Source organism: Bombina bombina, chromosome 12, assembly GCF_027579735.1.
Source record: "Bombina bombina isolate aBomBom1 chromosome 12, aBomBom1.pri, whole genome shotgun sequence".
Classification (NCBI taxonomy): domain Eukaryota; kingdom Metazoa; phylum Chordata; class Amphibia; order Anura; family Bombinatoridae; genus Bombina; species Bombina bombina.
Window position 1 is genome coordinate 109,182,909 of NC_069510.1, and position 16,268 is coordinate 109,199,176.

At 39.1% G+C, this 16,268-nt stretch overlaps 1 protein-coding gene across 1 annotated transcript in view; it reads left to right on the plus strand.

The window, feature by feature from the left end:
- The window catches only part of LOC128642694 (adenylate kinase isoenzyme 5-like), a 90,972-nt gene extending 75,625 nt beyond the window's left edge, over positions 1 to 15,347 (plus strand). Inside the window, exon 9 of the mRNA XM_053695473.1 lies at positions 15,321 to 15,347. Within this exon, the coding sequence (XP_053551448.1) occupies positions 15,321 to 15,347 (27 nt within the window). The remainder of the gene's footprint in view (positions 1 to 15,320) is intronic.
- The last annotated feature ends 921 nt before the right edge of the window (positions 15,348 to 16,268 follow it).

Here is a 16,268-nt window from a genome sequence, read left to right on the forward strand (position 1 = left end):
CCTGATATCTTCACTAAAAGTAGTCAGCAAGCATAGAAGCGTTTCACCTACCCTGATATCTTCGCTAACAGTAGTTATCAAGCATAGAAGTGTTCCACCTACCCTGATATCTTCACTAATAGTAGTCATCAAGCATAGAAGTGTCCCACCTACCCTATCTTCACTAACAGTAGTCAGCAAGCATAAAAGCATTCCACCTAGCCTGATATCTTCACTAACAGTAGTCATCAAGCATAGAAGCGTTCCACCTACCCTGATATCTTCACTAAAAGAAGTCAACAAGCATAGAAGCGTTTCACCTACCCTGATATCTTCGCTAACAGTAGTCATCAAGCATAGAAGCGTTCCACCTACCCTGATATCTTCACTAACAGTAGTCAGCAAGCATAGAAGCGTTCCACCTACACTGATATCTTCACTAACAGTAGTCAGCAAGCACAGAAGCGTTCCACCTACCCTGACATCTTCACTAACAGTAGTCATCAAGCATAGAAGTGTTCCACCTACCCTGATATCTTCACTAACAGTAGTCATCAAGCATAGAAGTGTTCCACCTGCCCTGATATCTTCACTAACAGTAGTCAGCAAGCATAGAAACGTTACATCTACCCTGATATCTTCACTAACAATAGTCAGCAAGCATAGAAGCATTCCACCTACCCTGATATCTTCACTAACAGTAGTCAGCAAGCATAGAAGTGGTCCACCTACCCTGATATATTCTCTAACAGTAGTCAGCAAGCATAGAAGTGGTCCACCTACCCTGATATCGTCACTAACAGTAGTCAGCAAGCATAGAAGTGTTCCACCTACCCTGATATCTTCACTAACAGTAGTCAGCAAGCATAGAAGCGTTCCACCTACCCTGATATCTTCACTAACAGTAGTCAGCAAGCATAGAAGTGTCCCACCTACCCTGATATCTTCACTAACAGTAGTCAGCAAGCATAGAAGTGTCCCACCTACCCTGATATCTTCACTAACAGTAGTCAGCAAGCATAGAAGTGTCCCACCTACCCTGATATCTTCACTAACAGTAGTCAGCAAGCATAGAAGCGCTCCACCTACCCTGATATCTTCACTAACAATAGTCAGCAAGCATACAAGTGTTCCACCTACCCTGATATCTTCACTAACAGTAGTCAGCAAGCATAGAAGTGTTCCACCTACCCTGATATCTTCTCTAACAGTAGTCAGCAAGCATAGAACATTCCACCTACCCTGATATCTTCACTAACAGTAGTCAGTAAGCATAGAAGTGTTCTACCTACCCTGATATCTTCACTAACAGTAGTCAGCAAGCATAGAAGCGTTCCACCTACCCTGATATCTTCACTAACAGTAGTCAGCAAGTATAGAAGCGTTCCACCTACCCTGGTATCTTAACTAACAGTAGTCAGCAAGCATAAAAGTGTTCCACCTACCCTGATATCTTCACTAACAGTAGTCAGCAAGCATAGAAGTGTTCCACCTACCCTGATATTTTCAATAACAATAGTCAGCAAGCATAGAAGTGTTCCACCTACACTGATATCTTCACTAACAGAAGTCAGCAATTATAGAAATGTTCTACCTACCCTGATATCTTCACTAACAGTAGTCAGCAAGCATAGAAGCGTTTCACCTACCCTGATATCTTCACTAACAGTAGTCAGCAAGCATAGAAACGTTACACCTACCCTGATATCTTCACTAACAGTAGTCAGCAAGCATAGAAGCGTTCCACCTACCCTGATATCTTCACTAACAGTAGTCAACAAGCATAGAAGTGTTCTGCCTATCCCAATATCTTCACTAATATTAGTCAGCAAGCATAGAAGTGTTCCACCTACCCTGATATCTTCACTAACAGTAGTCAGCAAGCATAGAAGTGTTCCACCTACCCTGATATCTTCACTAACAGTAGTCAGCAAGCATAGAAGCGTTCCACCTACCCTGATATTTTCACTAACAGTAGTCAGCAAGCATAGAAGCGTTCCACCTACCCTGATATCTTCACTAACAGTAGTCAGCAAGCATAGAAGTGTTCCATCTACCCTGATATCTTCACTAACAGTAGTCAGCAAGCATAGAAGCGTTCCACCTACCCTGATATCTTTACTAACAGTAGTCATCAAGCATAGAAGTGTTCCACCTACACTGATATCTTCACTAACAGAAGTCAGCAAGCATAGAAGTGTTCTACCTACCCTGATATCTTCACTAACAGTAGTCAGCAAGCATAGAAGCGTTTCACCGCATAGAAGTGTTCCACCTACCCTGATATTTTCACTAACAGTAGTCAGCAAGCATAGAAGTGTTCCACCTACCCTGATATCTTAACTAACAGTAGTCAGCAAGCATAGAAGTGTTCCATCTACCCTGATATCTTCTCTAACAGTAGTCAGCAAGCATAGAAGCGTTCCACCTACCCTGATAGCTTCACTAACAGTAGTCAGCAAGCATAGAATTGTTCCATCTACCCTGATATCTTCACTAACAGTAGTCAGCAAGCATAGAAGTGTTCCATCTACTCTGATATCTTCACTAACAGTAGTCAGCAAGCATAGAAGTGTTCCACCTACCCTGATATCTTCACTAACAGTAGTGAGTAAGCATAGAAGCGTTCCACCTACCCTAATATCTTCACTAACAGTAGTCAGCAAGCATAGAAGTGTTTCACCTACCCTGATATCTTCACTAACAGTAGTCAGCAAGGATAGAAGCGCTCCACCTACACTGATATCTTCACTAACAGTAGTCAGCAAGCATAGAAGCGTTCCATCTACCCTGGTATCTTCACTAACAGTAGTCAGCAAGCATAGAAGTGTTCCATCTACCCTGATATCTTCACTAACAGTAGTCAGCAAGCATAGAAGCGTTCCACCTACCCTGATATCTTAAATGTAAATAAGCAGGCGCGCTAAAAGCTAAAGGTGGATAATACAATTAGTGATTTACTAAGTGATAGGATCCTAATAATGTAGAAACCTAATAAGTGTATACCAAAGTATAAAGTGAACATACAATAGGACTATAATATATATAGGTCACATAAATTAACGTGACTGTGAAAAGATAAATGTTTCCAAAACACTAAATAATGAATATACCGTGTATCTGTGATATAAAGATGTTAACGTGTGAAAATGAGTCAATATTAATCAGTTATAAGGCTCTAATTTAATCAGCAAATAAAAAACAAACAGCAATATCAACACAATGTATATGTTAAAAACGGACGTCTCCGTATATAAAAGGTTGCCACCACAAAAAAGGGGAAATAGTCACTGAATGTCTTTCCTTGAATTGGAGTAGCTAAAAAAACGGATAAATAGTTTTTCTAGGAGCAAGGAGCTCAAGCTTATCCCAAACACTTTGGCACTCGATTCCGTTGAGTGAAGTTACCGCTGTGCGAAATGACGTCACCTATATGGGCGCTGTCCTCAGTGCACAATTTGATTGGTCCTTGTGCGGTCAACTTGAAGAAATAACTACCATATTCTCCAACACAGAGTATCTGCTCTTTAGTGTCCAAAGGCATGCAGGATACTCTATAGCAAGAAGGTGTTGGAAATATAGATAGTGAATCTAGTGAATTATCCTTGGTCTCGCTTCAGATCAAAGTAAGCAGTATATAGTGCACCAATAAGCACAAATATATGGTAGGTTCGTCCTGGATCGTCGGATTGTACTGTTAATCAGAAGATTGGTCCCAGAGTATGTGGTGTTGACCAGGAACCCACACGGCACCACAGTGACAATCGTAAAACACAAGTACATTGGATGGACATTACATACTCTATCCATAATTGAAGCTACAACTTGTGTTTTACGATTGAGTGGTTTTAATTATAGCTGAACCAATTTTTGCTGAATAATTTGTGTTATAGAATTTGCTTAATTCTCTTTATATCCTTTGTTTAAAAGCATATTTAAATACACTAATTAGCTGCTAATTTGTGGCTGCACATAGATGCCTTGTGTGACAGTGATTGGCTCTTTTTTTTTGCATTGATATTTCTTCAACAAAGGATATCTGAAGAATGAAGCAAATTAAATAATAAAAGTCAAATGGAAAGCTGTATAAAAACAGAATTTATGCTTACCTGATAAATTACTTTCTCCAACGGTGTGTCCGGTCCACGGCGTCATCCTTACTTGTGGGATATTCTCTTCCCCAACAGGAAATGGCAAAGAGCCCAGCAAAGCTGGTCACATGATCCCTCCTAGGCTCCGCCTTCCCCAGTCATTCGACCGACGTAAAGGAGGAATATGCATAGGAGAAATCATATGATACCGTGGTGACTGTAGATAGAGAAAATAATTCATCAGACCTGATTAAAAAACCAGGGCGGGCCGTGGACCGGACACACCGTTGGAGAAAGTAATTTATCAGGTAAGCATAAATTCTGTTTTCTCCAACATAGGTGTGTCCGGTCCACGGCGTCATCCTTACTTGTGGGAACCAATACCAAAGCTTTAGGACACGGATGATGGGAGGGAGCAAATCAGGTCACCTAGATGGAAGGCACCACGGCTTGCAAAACCTTTCTCCCAAAAATAGCCTCAGAAGAAGCAAAAGTATCAAATTTGTAAAATTTGGTAAAAGTGTGCAGTGAAGACCAAGTCGCTGCCTTACATATCTGATCAACAGAAGCCTCGTTCTTGAAGGCCCATGTGGAAGCCACAGCCCTAGTGGAATGAGCTGTGATTCTTTCAGGAGGCTGCCGTCCGGCAGTCTCATAAGCCAATCGGATGATGCTTTTAAGCCAAAAGGAGAGAGAGGTAGAAGTTGCTTTTTGACCTCTCCTTTTACCAGAATAAACAACAAACAAGGAAGATGTTTGTCTGAAATCCTTTGTAGCCTCTAAATAGAATTTTAGAGCACGAACTACATCCAAATTGTGCAACAAATGTTCCTTCTTTGAAACTGGATTCGGACACAAAGAAGGCACAACTATCTCCTGGTTAATATTTTTGTTAGAAACAACTTTCGGAAGAAAACCAGGTTTAGTACGCAAAACCACCTTATCTGCATGGAACACCAGATAAGGAGGAGAACACTGCAGAGCAGATAACTCTGAAACTCTTCTAGCAGAAGAAATTGCAACCAAAAACAAAACTTTCCAAGATAATAACTTAATATCTACGGAATGTAAGGGTTCAAACGGAACCCCTTGAAGAACTGAAAGAACTAAATTGAGACTCCAAGGAGGAGTCAAAGGTTTGTAAACAGGCTTGATTCTAACCAGAGCCTGAACAAAAGCTTGAACATCTGGCACAGCCGCCAGCTTTTTGTGAAGTAAAACAGATAAAGCAGAAATCTGTCCCTTCAAAGAACTTGCAGATAATCCTTTCTCCAAACCCTCTTGTAGAAAGGATAGAATCTTAGGAATTTTTATCTTGTTCCATGGGAATCCTTTCGATTCGCACCAACAGATATATTTTTTCCATACTTTATGGTAAATTTTTCTAGTTACAGGCTTTCTAGCCTGAATAAGAGTATCAATGACAGAATCTGAGAACCCACGCTTTGATAAAATCAAGCGTTCAATCTCCAAGCAGTCAGTTGGAGTGAGGCCAGATTCGGATGTTCGAACGGACCTTGAACAAGAAGGTCCCGTCTCAAAGGTAGCTTCCATGGTGGAGCCGATGACATATTCACCAGGTCTGCATACCAAGTTCTGCGTGGCCACGCAGGAGCTATCAAGATCACCGAAGCCCTCTCCTGATTGATCCTGGCTACCAGCCTGGGAATGAGAGGAAACGGTGGGAATACATAAGCTAGGTTGAAGGTCCAGGGCGCTACTAGTGCATCTACTAGAGTCGCCTTGGGATCCCTGGATCTGGACCCGTAGCAAGGAACCTTGAAGTTCTGACGAGACGCCATCAGATCCATGTCTGGAATGCCCCATAATTGCGTTATGTGGGCAAAGATTTCCGGATGGAGTTCCCACTCCCCCGGATGAAATGTCTGACGACTCAGAAAATCCGCTTCCCAATTTTCCACTCCTGGGATGTGGATTGCAGACAAGTGGCAGGAGTGAATCTCCGCCCATTGAATTACTTTGGTCACTTCTTCCATCGCCAGGGAACTCCTTGTTCCCCCCTGATGGTTGATATATGCAACAGTCGTCATGTTGTCTGATTGAAACCTTATGAATTTGGCCTTTGCTAGTTGAGGCCAAGCCTTGAGAGCATTGAATATCGCTCTCAGTTCCAGAATGTTTATCGGGAGAAGAGATTCTTCCCGAGACCATAGACCCTGAGCTTTCAGGGGTTTCCAGACCGCGCCCCAGCCCACCAGACTGGCGTCGGTCGTGACAATGACCCACTCTGGTCTGCGGAAGCTCATCCCTTGAGACAGGTTGTCCAGGGTCAGCCACCAACGGAGTGAATCTCTGGCCCTCTGATCTACTTGGATCGTCGGGGACAAGTCTGTATAATCCCCATTCCACTGTCTGAGCATGCACAGTTGTAATGGTCTTAGATGAATTCACGCAAAAGGAACTATGTCCATTGCCGCAACCATCAAACCTATTACTTCCATGCAGTGCGCTATGGAAGGAAGAAGAACAGAATGAAGTACTTGACAAGAGCTTAGAAGTTTTGATTTTCTGGCCTCTGTCAGAAAAATCTTCATTTCTAAGGAGTCTATTATTGTTCCCAAGAAGGGAACTCTTGTTGACGGGAATAGAGAACTTTTTTCTACGTTCACTTTCCACCCGTGAGATCTGAGAAAGGCTAGGACAATGTCCGTATGAGCCTTTGCTTGTGGCAGAGACGACGCTTGAATCAGTATGTCGTCCAAGTAAGGTACTACTGCAATGCCCCTTGGCCTTAGCACCGCTAGAAGGGACCCTAGTACCTTTGTGAAAATTCTTGGAGCAGTGGCTAATCCGAATGGAAGTGCCACAAACTGGTAATGCTTGTCCAGAAAGGCGAACCTTAGGAACCGATGATGTTCCTTGTGGATAGGAATATGTAGATACGCATCCTTTAAATCCACCGTGGTCATGAATTGACCTTCCTGGATAGTAGGAAGAATTGTCCGAATGGTTTCCATTTTGAACGATGGAACCCTGAGAAATTTGTTTAGGATTTTGAGATCCAAAATTGGCCTGAATGTTCCCTCTTTTTTGGGAACTATGAACAGATTGGAGTAAAACCCCATCCCTTGTTCTCCTAATGGAACAGGATGAATCACTCCCATTTTTAACAGGTCTTCTACACAATGTAAGAATGCCTGTCTTTTTATTTGGTCTGAAGACAATTGAGACCTGTGGAACCTTCCCCTTGGGGGTAGTTCCTTGAATTCCAGGAGATAACCTTGAGAAACTATTTCTAGTGCCCAAGGATCCTGAACATCTCTTGCCCAAGTCTGAGCGAAGAGAGAGAGTCTGCCCCCCACCAGATCCGGTCCCGGATCGGGGGCCAGCATCTCATGCTGTCTTGGTAGCGGTAGCAGGCTTCTTGGCCTGCTTACCTTTGTTCCAGCCTTGCATCGGTCTCCAGGCTGGCTTGGTTTGAGAAGAATTACCCTCTTGCTTAGAGGATGTAGAATTTGAGGCTGGTCCGTTTCTGTGAAAGGGACGAAAATTTGTTTTATTTTTAGCCTTAAAAGACCTATCCTGAGGAAGGGCGTGGCCCTTTCCCCCAGTGATGTCTGAAATAATCTCTTTCAAGTCAGGGCCAAACAGCGTTTTCCCCTTGAAAGGGATGTTAAGCAATTTGTTCTTGGAGGACACATCCGCTGGCCAAGACTTTAGCCAAAGCGCTCTGCGCGCCACAATAGCAAAACCTGAATTTTTCGCCGCTAATCTAGCTAATTGCAAAGTGGCGTCTAAGGTAAAAGAGTTAGCCAATTTAAGTGCTTGAACTCTGTCCATAACCTCCTCATAAGAAGATGCTTTATTGAGCGACTTTTCTAGTTCTTCGAACCAGAAACACGCTGCTGTAGTGACAGGAACAATGCATGAAATTGGTTGTAGAAGGTAACCTTGCTGAACAAACATCTTTTTAAGCAAACCCTCTAATTTTTTATCCATAGGATCTTTGAAAGCACAACTATCTTCTATAGGGATAGTGGTGCGTTTGTTTAGAGTAGAAACCGCCCCCTCGACCTTGGGGACTGTCTGCCATAAGTCCTTCCTGGGGTCGACCATAGGAAATAATTTCTTAAATATAGGGGGAGGGACAAAAGGTATGCCGGGCCTTTCCCATTCTTTATTTACAATGTCCGCCACCCGCTTGGGTATAGGAAAAGCTTCGGGGGGCACCGGGACCTCTAGGAACTTGTCCATCTTACATCATTTCTCTGGAATGACCAAATTGTCACAATCATCCAGAGTAGATAACACCTCCTTAAGCAGAGCGCGGAGATGTTCCAATTTAAATTTGAATGTAATAACGTCAGGTTCAGCTTGTTGAGAAATTTTTCCTGAATCTGAAATTTCTCCCTCAGACAAAACCTCCCTGGCCCCTTCAGACTGGTGTAAGGGCATGTCAGAACCATTATCATCAGCGTCCTCATGCTCTTCAGTATCTAAAACAGAGCAGTCGCGCTTTCGCTGATAAGTGGGCATTTTGGCTAAAATGTTTTTAATAGAATTATCCATTACAGCCGTTAATTGTTGCATAGTAAGGAGGATTGGCGCACTAGATGAACTAGGGACCTCCTGAGTGGGCAAGACTGGTGTAGACATAGAAGGAGATGATGCAGTACCATGCCTACTCCCCTCACTTAAGGAATCATTTTGGGCAACATTATTATCAGTGGCATCATTGTCCCTACTTTGTTTGTCACATTCATCACATATATTTAAATGGAGAGGAACCTTGGCTTCCGAACATACAGAACATCGTCTATCTGATGGTTCAGACATGTCAATAGGCATAAACTTGATAACAAAGCACAAAAAACGTTTTAAAATAAAACCGTTACTGTCACTTTAAATTTTAAACTGAACACACTTTATTACTGAATATGTGCAAAAGTATGAAGGAATTGTTCAAAATTCACCAAAATTTCACCACAGTGTCTTAAAGCCTTAAAAGTATTGCACACCAAATTTGAAAGCTTTAACTCTTAAAATAACGGAACCGGAGCCGTTTTTACATTTAACCCCTATACAGTCCCTGGTATCTGCTTTGCTGAGACCCAACCAAGCCCAGAGGGGAATACGATACCAAATGACGCCTTCAATAAGCTTTTTCAGTGGATCTGAGCTCCTCACACATGCATCTGCATGCCTTGCTTCTCAAAAACAACTGCGCATTAGTGGCGCGAAAATGAGGCTCTGCCTATGACTAGAAAAGGCCCCCAGTGAAAAAGGTGTCCAATACAGTGCCTGACGTTTTTTTAACAGAATTCCCAAGATTAAAATAACTCTTCAAAGTTATAAACCATTAAATATGCTTATAAAGTAATCGTTTTAGCCCAGAAAAATGTCTACCAGTCTTTAAAGCCCTTGTGAAGCCCTTTATTCTTATATTTAAAACTAAGAAAATGGCTTACCGGATCCCATAGGGAAAATGACAGCTTCCAGCATTACCAAGTCTTGTTAGAAATGTGTCATACCTCAAGCAGCAAAAGTCTGCTCACTGTTTCCCCCAACTGAAGTTAATTCATCTCAACAGTCCTGTGTGGAAACAGCCATCGATTTTAGTAACGGTTGCTAAAATCATCTCCCTCTTACAAACAGAAATCTTCATCTCTATTCTGTTTCAGAGTAAATAGTACATACCAGCACTATTTTAAAATAACAAACTCTTGATTGAAGAATAAAAACTACATTTAAACACCAAAAAACTCTTAGCCATCTCCGTGGAGATGTTGCCTGTGCAACGGCAAAGAGAATGACTGGGGAAGGCGGAGCCTAGGAGGGATCATGTGACCAGCTTTGCTGGGCTCTTTGCCATTTCCTGTTGGGGAAGAGAATATCCCACAAGTAAGGATGACGCCGTGGACCGGACACACCTATGTTGGAGAAATCATATTCTCTATCTGAAATTCTGGTTCATGAAAGAAAAATGATGTGTTTAATGTCCCTTTAAAATACAATAATCCTTTTATGTTAACATACAAAAGAGTCCAACAGTATTTTTAACTGTGCGTGTGTAGCTGACTTTTATATAGTTCGCCCTGTGAATACTGCTCCACTTAGAGCCCCACTAGTGCGGTTAACACAGGATTAATGGAAAGCTCACAACAGTTCTCCCAAGAAATGTAATATTTAGAAATAAGAGGCTTACCACACTTGTAGCTTTCCCGTTGGAGTAGATCAGATTAAATCCTCTTCTTGGTAGAATCCTCCATATACATACGGTGACCGCTTGATCCTGTAGTACAGCGTGTATCGTCAAACTTACTGCAGTGCAAGAAGACTCGTTCTGATGTCGGCAATGTGTAAACCAGTAACGGCTCCTCCAATGAGACCGCTGGGACCTTCCACGTCCCCAGAATGATCGGAAAGAAACAAATGCAACAAAGTCGCGGTCTCAATAGAAATAAGCAAGGAGAGATTTCTTAAAGGTTAAAAAGTTCCATTTAATACATCCAACTTAAAAACAAAAAAGGCACAGCAGACAGTTGATACAGCTGACGCGTTTCCTGCCTCAAGGGCAATTCATCAGAGCTGAGAAACAAGCATCACCAACAGCTGTTAAATCTCTAAGGGTAGTGGTCAATTCAACCAATCAAAATGCATTCTGTGTATTTATACAGGTTTAACCTATTCACAACCTAACTCATAAATAAGTATAAAAGATGAATGCTCTTTAATTAATTAGAGATCCCATCTTTAGTAGAACTACTATTGTCAGAAAATCTAGTGCCGTGTACATATCTATATTGTGCCTATCCTGTTTTTTAGATGTCACAATAATATTACACATCTTAACTTTTATCAATAAAGAGTTTCACATCACTTATCTTATTTATCCCTAATGGGGATCCAGTTTTCAGAGTATAAATCCAAAATATCTCTTTTCTACTTAAAGGGACATTAAACACTTTGAGATGGTAATATAAAATGATAAATTGTATATAATAAAACAACTCTGCAATATACTTTCATTATTTATTTTGTCCTCTTTGCCTGTAATTCCATTCTGAAATTGTGAGATTTTCAGTTCCTGTTAGAAATGGAAGTGCAGAACACTGTTATATCCAGCACAACCATTGGCTGCACACTCTAATGACCTATGTATAACTGTCCCTAATTGGCCACAGCAGAGAAGGTAACACAAGTTACAACATGGCAGCTCCCAGTGTTTTATAGACACTAAAACTTTACACTTATTTTGTCACTTTTTAAACAACTAAGGAAACTTTAAAAAATACATCTACAAGTTAGTCATGGACTAATCTTTTCTTTGAATGCATCATTCTATCTAGCATGTATTTAGTGTTTAATGTCCCTTTAATGCCTGATATCTATCCCCTCCTCTAACACCTAGAGAAATTTGTTCTATTCCCTGAAATCTAAAGTAACCTAAATTACTATCATGTCGTGCAAAATGTTTAGCCACTGGGGTTTTTGGAATCTATGCTTCTATAGATAACAAATGCTCTCTTATTCTATCTTTCAAGAATCTTGAGGTAAGTCCTACATATTGAAATTTACAACAAATGCAAGTGATAAGATAAACAACATATGTAGAATTGCAATTTATCCGATCCCTAATTTTATAGGATTTACCTGTATTAGTCGAGATAAAACTGTTGAGGATGGGATCCTCTTTGTGGGGTATTATATTGGTTGATGATACTTACAGGGTAACGGTTTCAAATTGTGGGCACTCTAATTAAAGAGCATTCATCTTTTATACTTATTTATGAGTTAGTCACAATCTTTTTGAAGCTGTTTCCGTGTATTGTATCTTTGATTTCAACATAAATTAGTTGCATATGATATATGTTCTCAAATTCTATTTACATATTTTTAATGAGTGTTTGAAATAGTTGTTAAGTAATATTGTATATTTGTTTTTTGTATATTAATGTGTTTATCTGGGTAGAGGTTGTGAATAGGTTAAACCTGTATAAATACACAGAATGCATTTTGATTGGTTGAATTGACCACCACCCTTAGAGATTTAACAGCTGTTGGTGACGCTTATTTCTCAGCTCTGATGAATTGTCCTTGAGGCAGGAAACGCGTCAGCTGTATCAACTGTCTGCTGTACCTTTTTCGTTTTTAACTTGGATGTATTAAACGGAACTTTTTAACCTTTAAGAAATCTCTCCTTGCTTATTTCTATTGAGACGGCGACTTTGTTGCATTTGTTAAATATATATATATATATATATATACACGCACATACACAATTACGCATCTGAAGAAAAAATAAATACATTTTCATTAGAACCCTTCAGCAAAATGTATATTTTTCCACAAAGAATGTGTGGTGTTGCTTACAGGGGAGACATCAGTTACCCTATTATACAAGCTATAGCTGCTATATGCAAAAGTTGAGATGATCTAAGCTCAGATATTTGGAATTGGTCCCCCCTCCCCCATTTTGTGAGTTTAGGTCTCCAGTTGCCCATGGCACAGTCACACTCACACACTATCACTCTGCCAGGTCTGCCCCAAAACTTGGTGTCTGTGCTTATTGCATGCTAATGCTTAACAAACACTGCCCACAGTGCCCAAGTTGCCCATGCCCAGGGTGAGTGAGTGCCCCCCCCCCAAAAAAAAAACGTTTTTCTCATCACAATCACATCGAAATTCACTTTTTTTATATAAATAAAATATTGTTTCATATTTCACAACATGTCTGACGGTCAGTGTGACATAGCTTTACAAATTATTGCCATAGGACAATATAAGATCTAGAGTTTATCTCCTCACTGAATTCTCTGAAATCTTATTCGGTATAGGTTAGAGTTATTTATAATGTAGATAGAATGTGACCATATTTTCCCTAGAACAAGGAATAAAGTGCACTTCCCCTCCCCACAGTGGAATCCAGAATCTTGAGTTCTATTTATATATATTTACACTGTAAGTAAAACATTACTGACACAGGCTTTTGTTGCACTAACCTCTAGCATATATATATAAATTACAACAGACATCTACTTACACTTTATTTTCTAAAAGTCCCATATTAACCCTTGTCTGGCAGCGAGGAATGCAATACATTTATTGAAATGAATTTACAGCCATGGGTTTAAATCAATCTCCTTGAAAACAATGGTATATCAGAGCGCCAACAAATAGAGGCAGGGTCTAAGTAAACTTTAAAATAACTTCCTTGATATTTATTACAATATGAACAATGGTTCGTTAAAACCTGATTTAGTACATAACCAGTAGAATTAAAATTTAGTTAAAATAGTATTTACAATGTCAAATTGCAATGTACAGGATATATGTTAAAATTAATCAATTGTCCCTCATGGATCCATGTTAACAGTCTAATGCATATATTAAACCTATCTTTAACCTAAGTGTTATAGATTTAACAACGGATGGTGAAACAATGTCTCCTAGATTAGGAGTTATAGCTTAAGTACGCTTAGGGTTCACAGTCTGCTCTGGGCTAATGCAACCTCTAAAAGAAATGGTGTATAATTACAACTTCCTCATTCAGGATAACTATGGAATAGAATCGTATACTGGGGTCTGAGATGGGTGATGATAAGTCTCCCTGATTTTTAAGGTTAGACCTTAGCTGATTTTAGTGGTGACCGTGGTCTGTAGAATGTGCTGCAAATTCGAGCAATTTATGTAAAATTGCTGTTTTACACGGTGCAACGTTAAATTCTAAGGTGTCTGGGTACAAAATCTGAAGTGTTTTGTTCTCTGATGGGTGAAACTTGGTAAATCACACACTAAATAAAAGTCAATATGGGTGATAGGCTTACGGGTTACCGTGAGTTCTGTGCTATAATGTCAAATTTGAGTGTAAATCAATAATAACAAAAATTGCGTTTAAGATTGCGTGTAAAATTCTTAATGTTAGAAAATAAAGTTGCAATGTGCTCACAACGATAGGTATCTTATTTGACAAACAATCGATATAAATACATACTCAGAATGTGTTAAAAATCCAAATGTAAAACTTCCAAGTGTGAAAAAACAAAACGTGTATTAATATATCAAAAATCTGAAAAAAACAAAACTTGAAAAAAACTTGAAAAAACAAAAAACAAAATAGAACTCTGAAATAACAAAAATTGAAGTGAAAGTCTGTGGTTAACAACGTGAGTGGACTGGTTAAACCGTTTAACGCTTTATCTTCTAAGCGGCTTTGCAAAAAATGTCAGTGCACAATGTGTGTTATCCAAAACACAGTTATTCAAAACACAGTTATTCAAAATAGTGTTCAAACATGATTTTTAAAAGATTTATAGAAAACCTTAGTTCCCACGTAAAATAGAAGGTCCCAAAGCCAGTGGAGTGTGTTGCTTATCCTGTTCACTTTATTTATGTGGTGGTTTTTCTTTAAATGTGAAGTGTTCTTTCATGTATACGAATTTGGTCCTTCTGCCGAAAAAAGAAAGCAATAGTGTAGGTTACTAAATATAAGTCCCTAATATTGGAAATTAACTTACCAGCCAACGCGTTTCGGTCGTATATTGACCTTTCTCAAGACTGGTTTTATTTTTCAGACCGGGGTCTTTAAATACCCTATTGTTTGTTACCTTCTTGTAAGTAGTTGTCTGAACTCTCCGGGTCTTTTTGCTGCTATTTTCGTCGACTATTGTATTTTTACTCAGTTTTTACTATAGTGATCTATACATTCATTATAATATTTATTATCTGATCATTAGAACATATCAGAATTTAGTCTAATAAACCTTTTATAATACTGTTCCGTTTTTCCGTTTTTTTCCCATTCCTATTGGATGTTGGAAGCGTTCTATCTGGCCTCAATAATTGGCTGATACTGGGGGTGTGTAGCAAATAGTTTTCCCCATTGGCTATTTCACACAGTGCGTACTTTAGCTTTCGTTTGATTGGGTGAAATTGCGTTACAGGGGAATCTCACCTTTATTATTCAGTGATATCGTCTTGGCTTATAGTTTCCAATTTATTCATAAGACAAACTCCGTTCATTTCAAAATTAAATATCGTATTATCTATAGACCAATGCGGTTTTTTACCAGGTCTAGAGGTTGACGTTATTAGATTAAACAATTACCAAATAGTTCTCCCCTTCGGCTATTTTTCTCACCATTGGCTATTTTACTCAAACCCTTGTTAGATTAGGTAAATAGTTCTATAGGGGAAACTCGCCTTTATTTATTAGTGATATCGTTTATATAGGTTAAACCTTATTATATTTGATGTGGATGGTATATCATTATCATTCTATATTTGCAGATTTTTGCTGGTTATGAATATTCGTAATTAGATATCCAGGTTTAGAGTTTTCAAAAAGTTAAACCACTTAAAGGTATCTATACTTTTCTACTTGTTCCTAATGCTATTCTGTTGTGTTCAGACATTAGTGGATTTGTACATTTTAATGGTTCAATAGTGCTGTCCTATTAAATTTATAATATGAATTTATATATATTATTAAATTGGATCTTCAATTTTCTCTTCTAAACCGTCTAGTCATATTACCCTTTAATAATTATTTTTGTATGTTCTAATTCCAACTTCAAGAGAACACTATATATGAAGTTAGTTAGCTATTAGTCATAGTCCTGACTGTTTCTTCATTATATAGTTCTCACGTAATTGTTAACTTTTGAAATCACTAAATGCTAGATTTTCTACGATATTATTTTAAATATCCTTATTAGCTATATGATCTAGATATTTTGATGGGGCTTCCAATATCTGCCTGGATAGTTAATGTTTACATATGGGAGTGAGTATAATTTAGGTTGTACTATCTACATATGGGAGTGAGCCTAGCATAGAAGTAAAATTACTGGGATTCATTTGTTGCCTGATCAGTATTCCAATGTTAATGAATACATGTGTATCAGAACATGAATCACATTTACTGGGGCTCAGCCTATTTTTACCTGTCCTTTACGTGTGTATCAGAACATGAATCACATATGCTAATGGCTAAGCCTATTTTTACCTAGCCCAAATCGAGGACGTTTCAGCTTCAAATTGAAGTCTAATATTCTATAGTATTAAATATTCCAAAACGTCTAATATTCTATAGTATTAGATATTCCAAAACCAATGAAGCTAACATAGGCTTTAAATCTAGATAGAGAATATTATAAAACTCATGAAACTAACATAAGTTTGTATCTAGATGAGACAGGAGATGTGCGAAATAACAAAGACATGTGTGTAAAATAT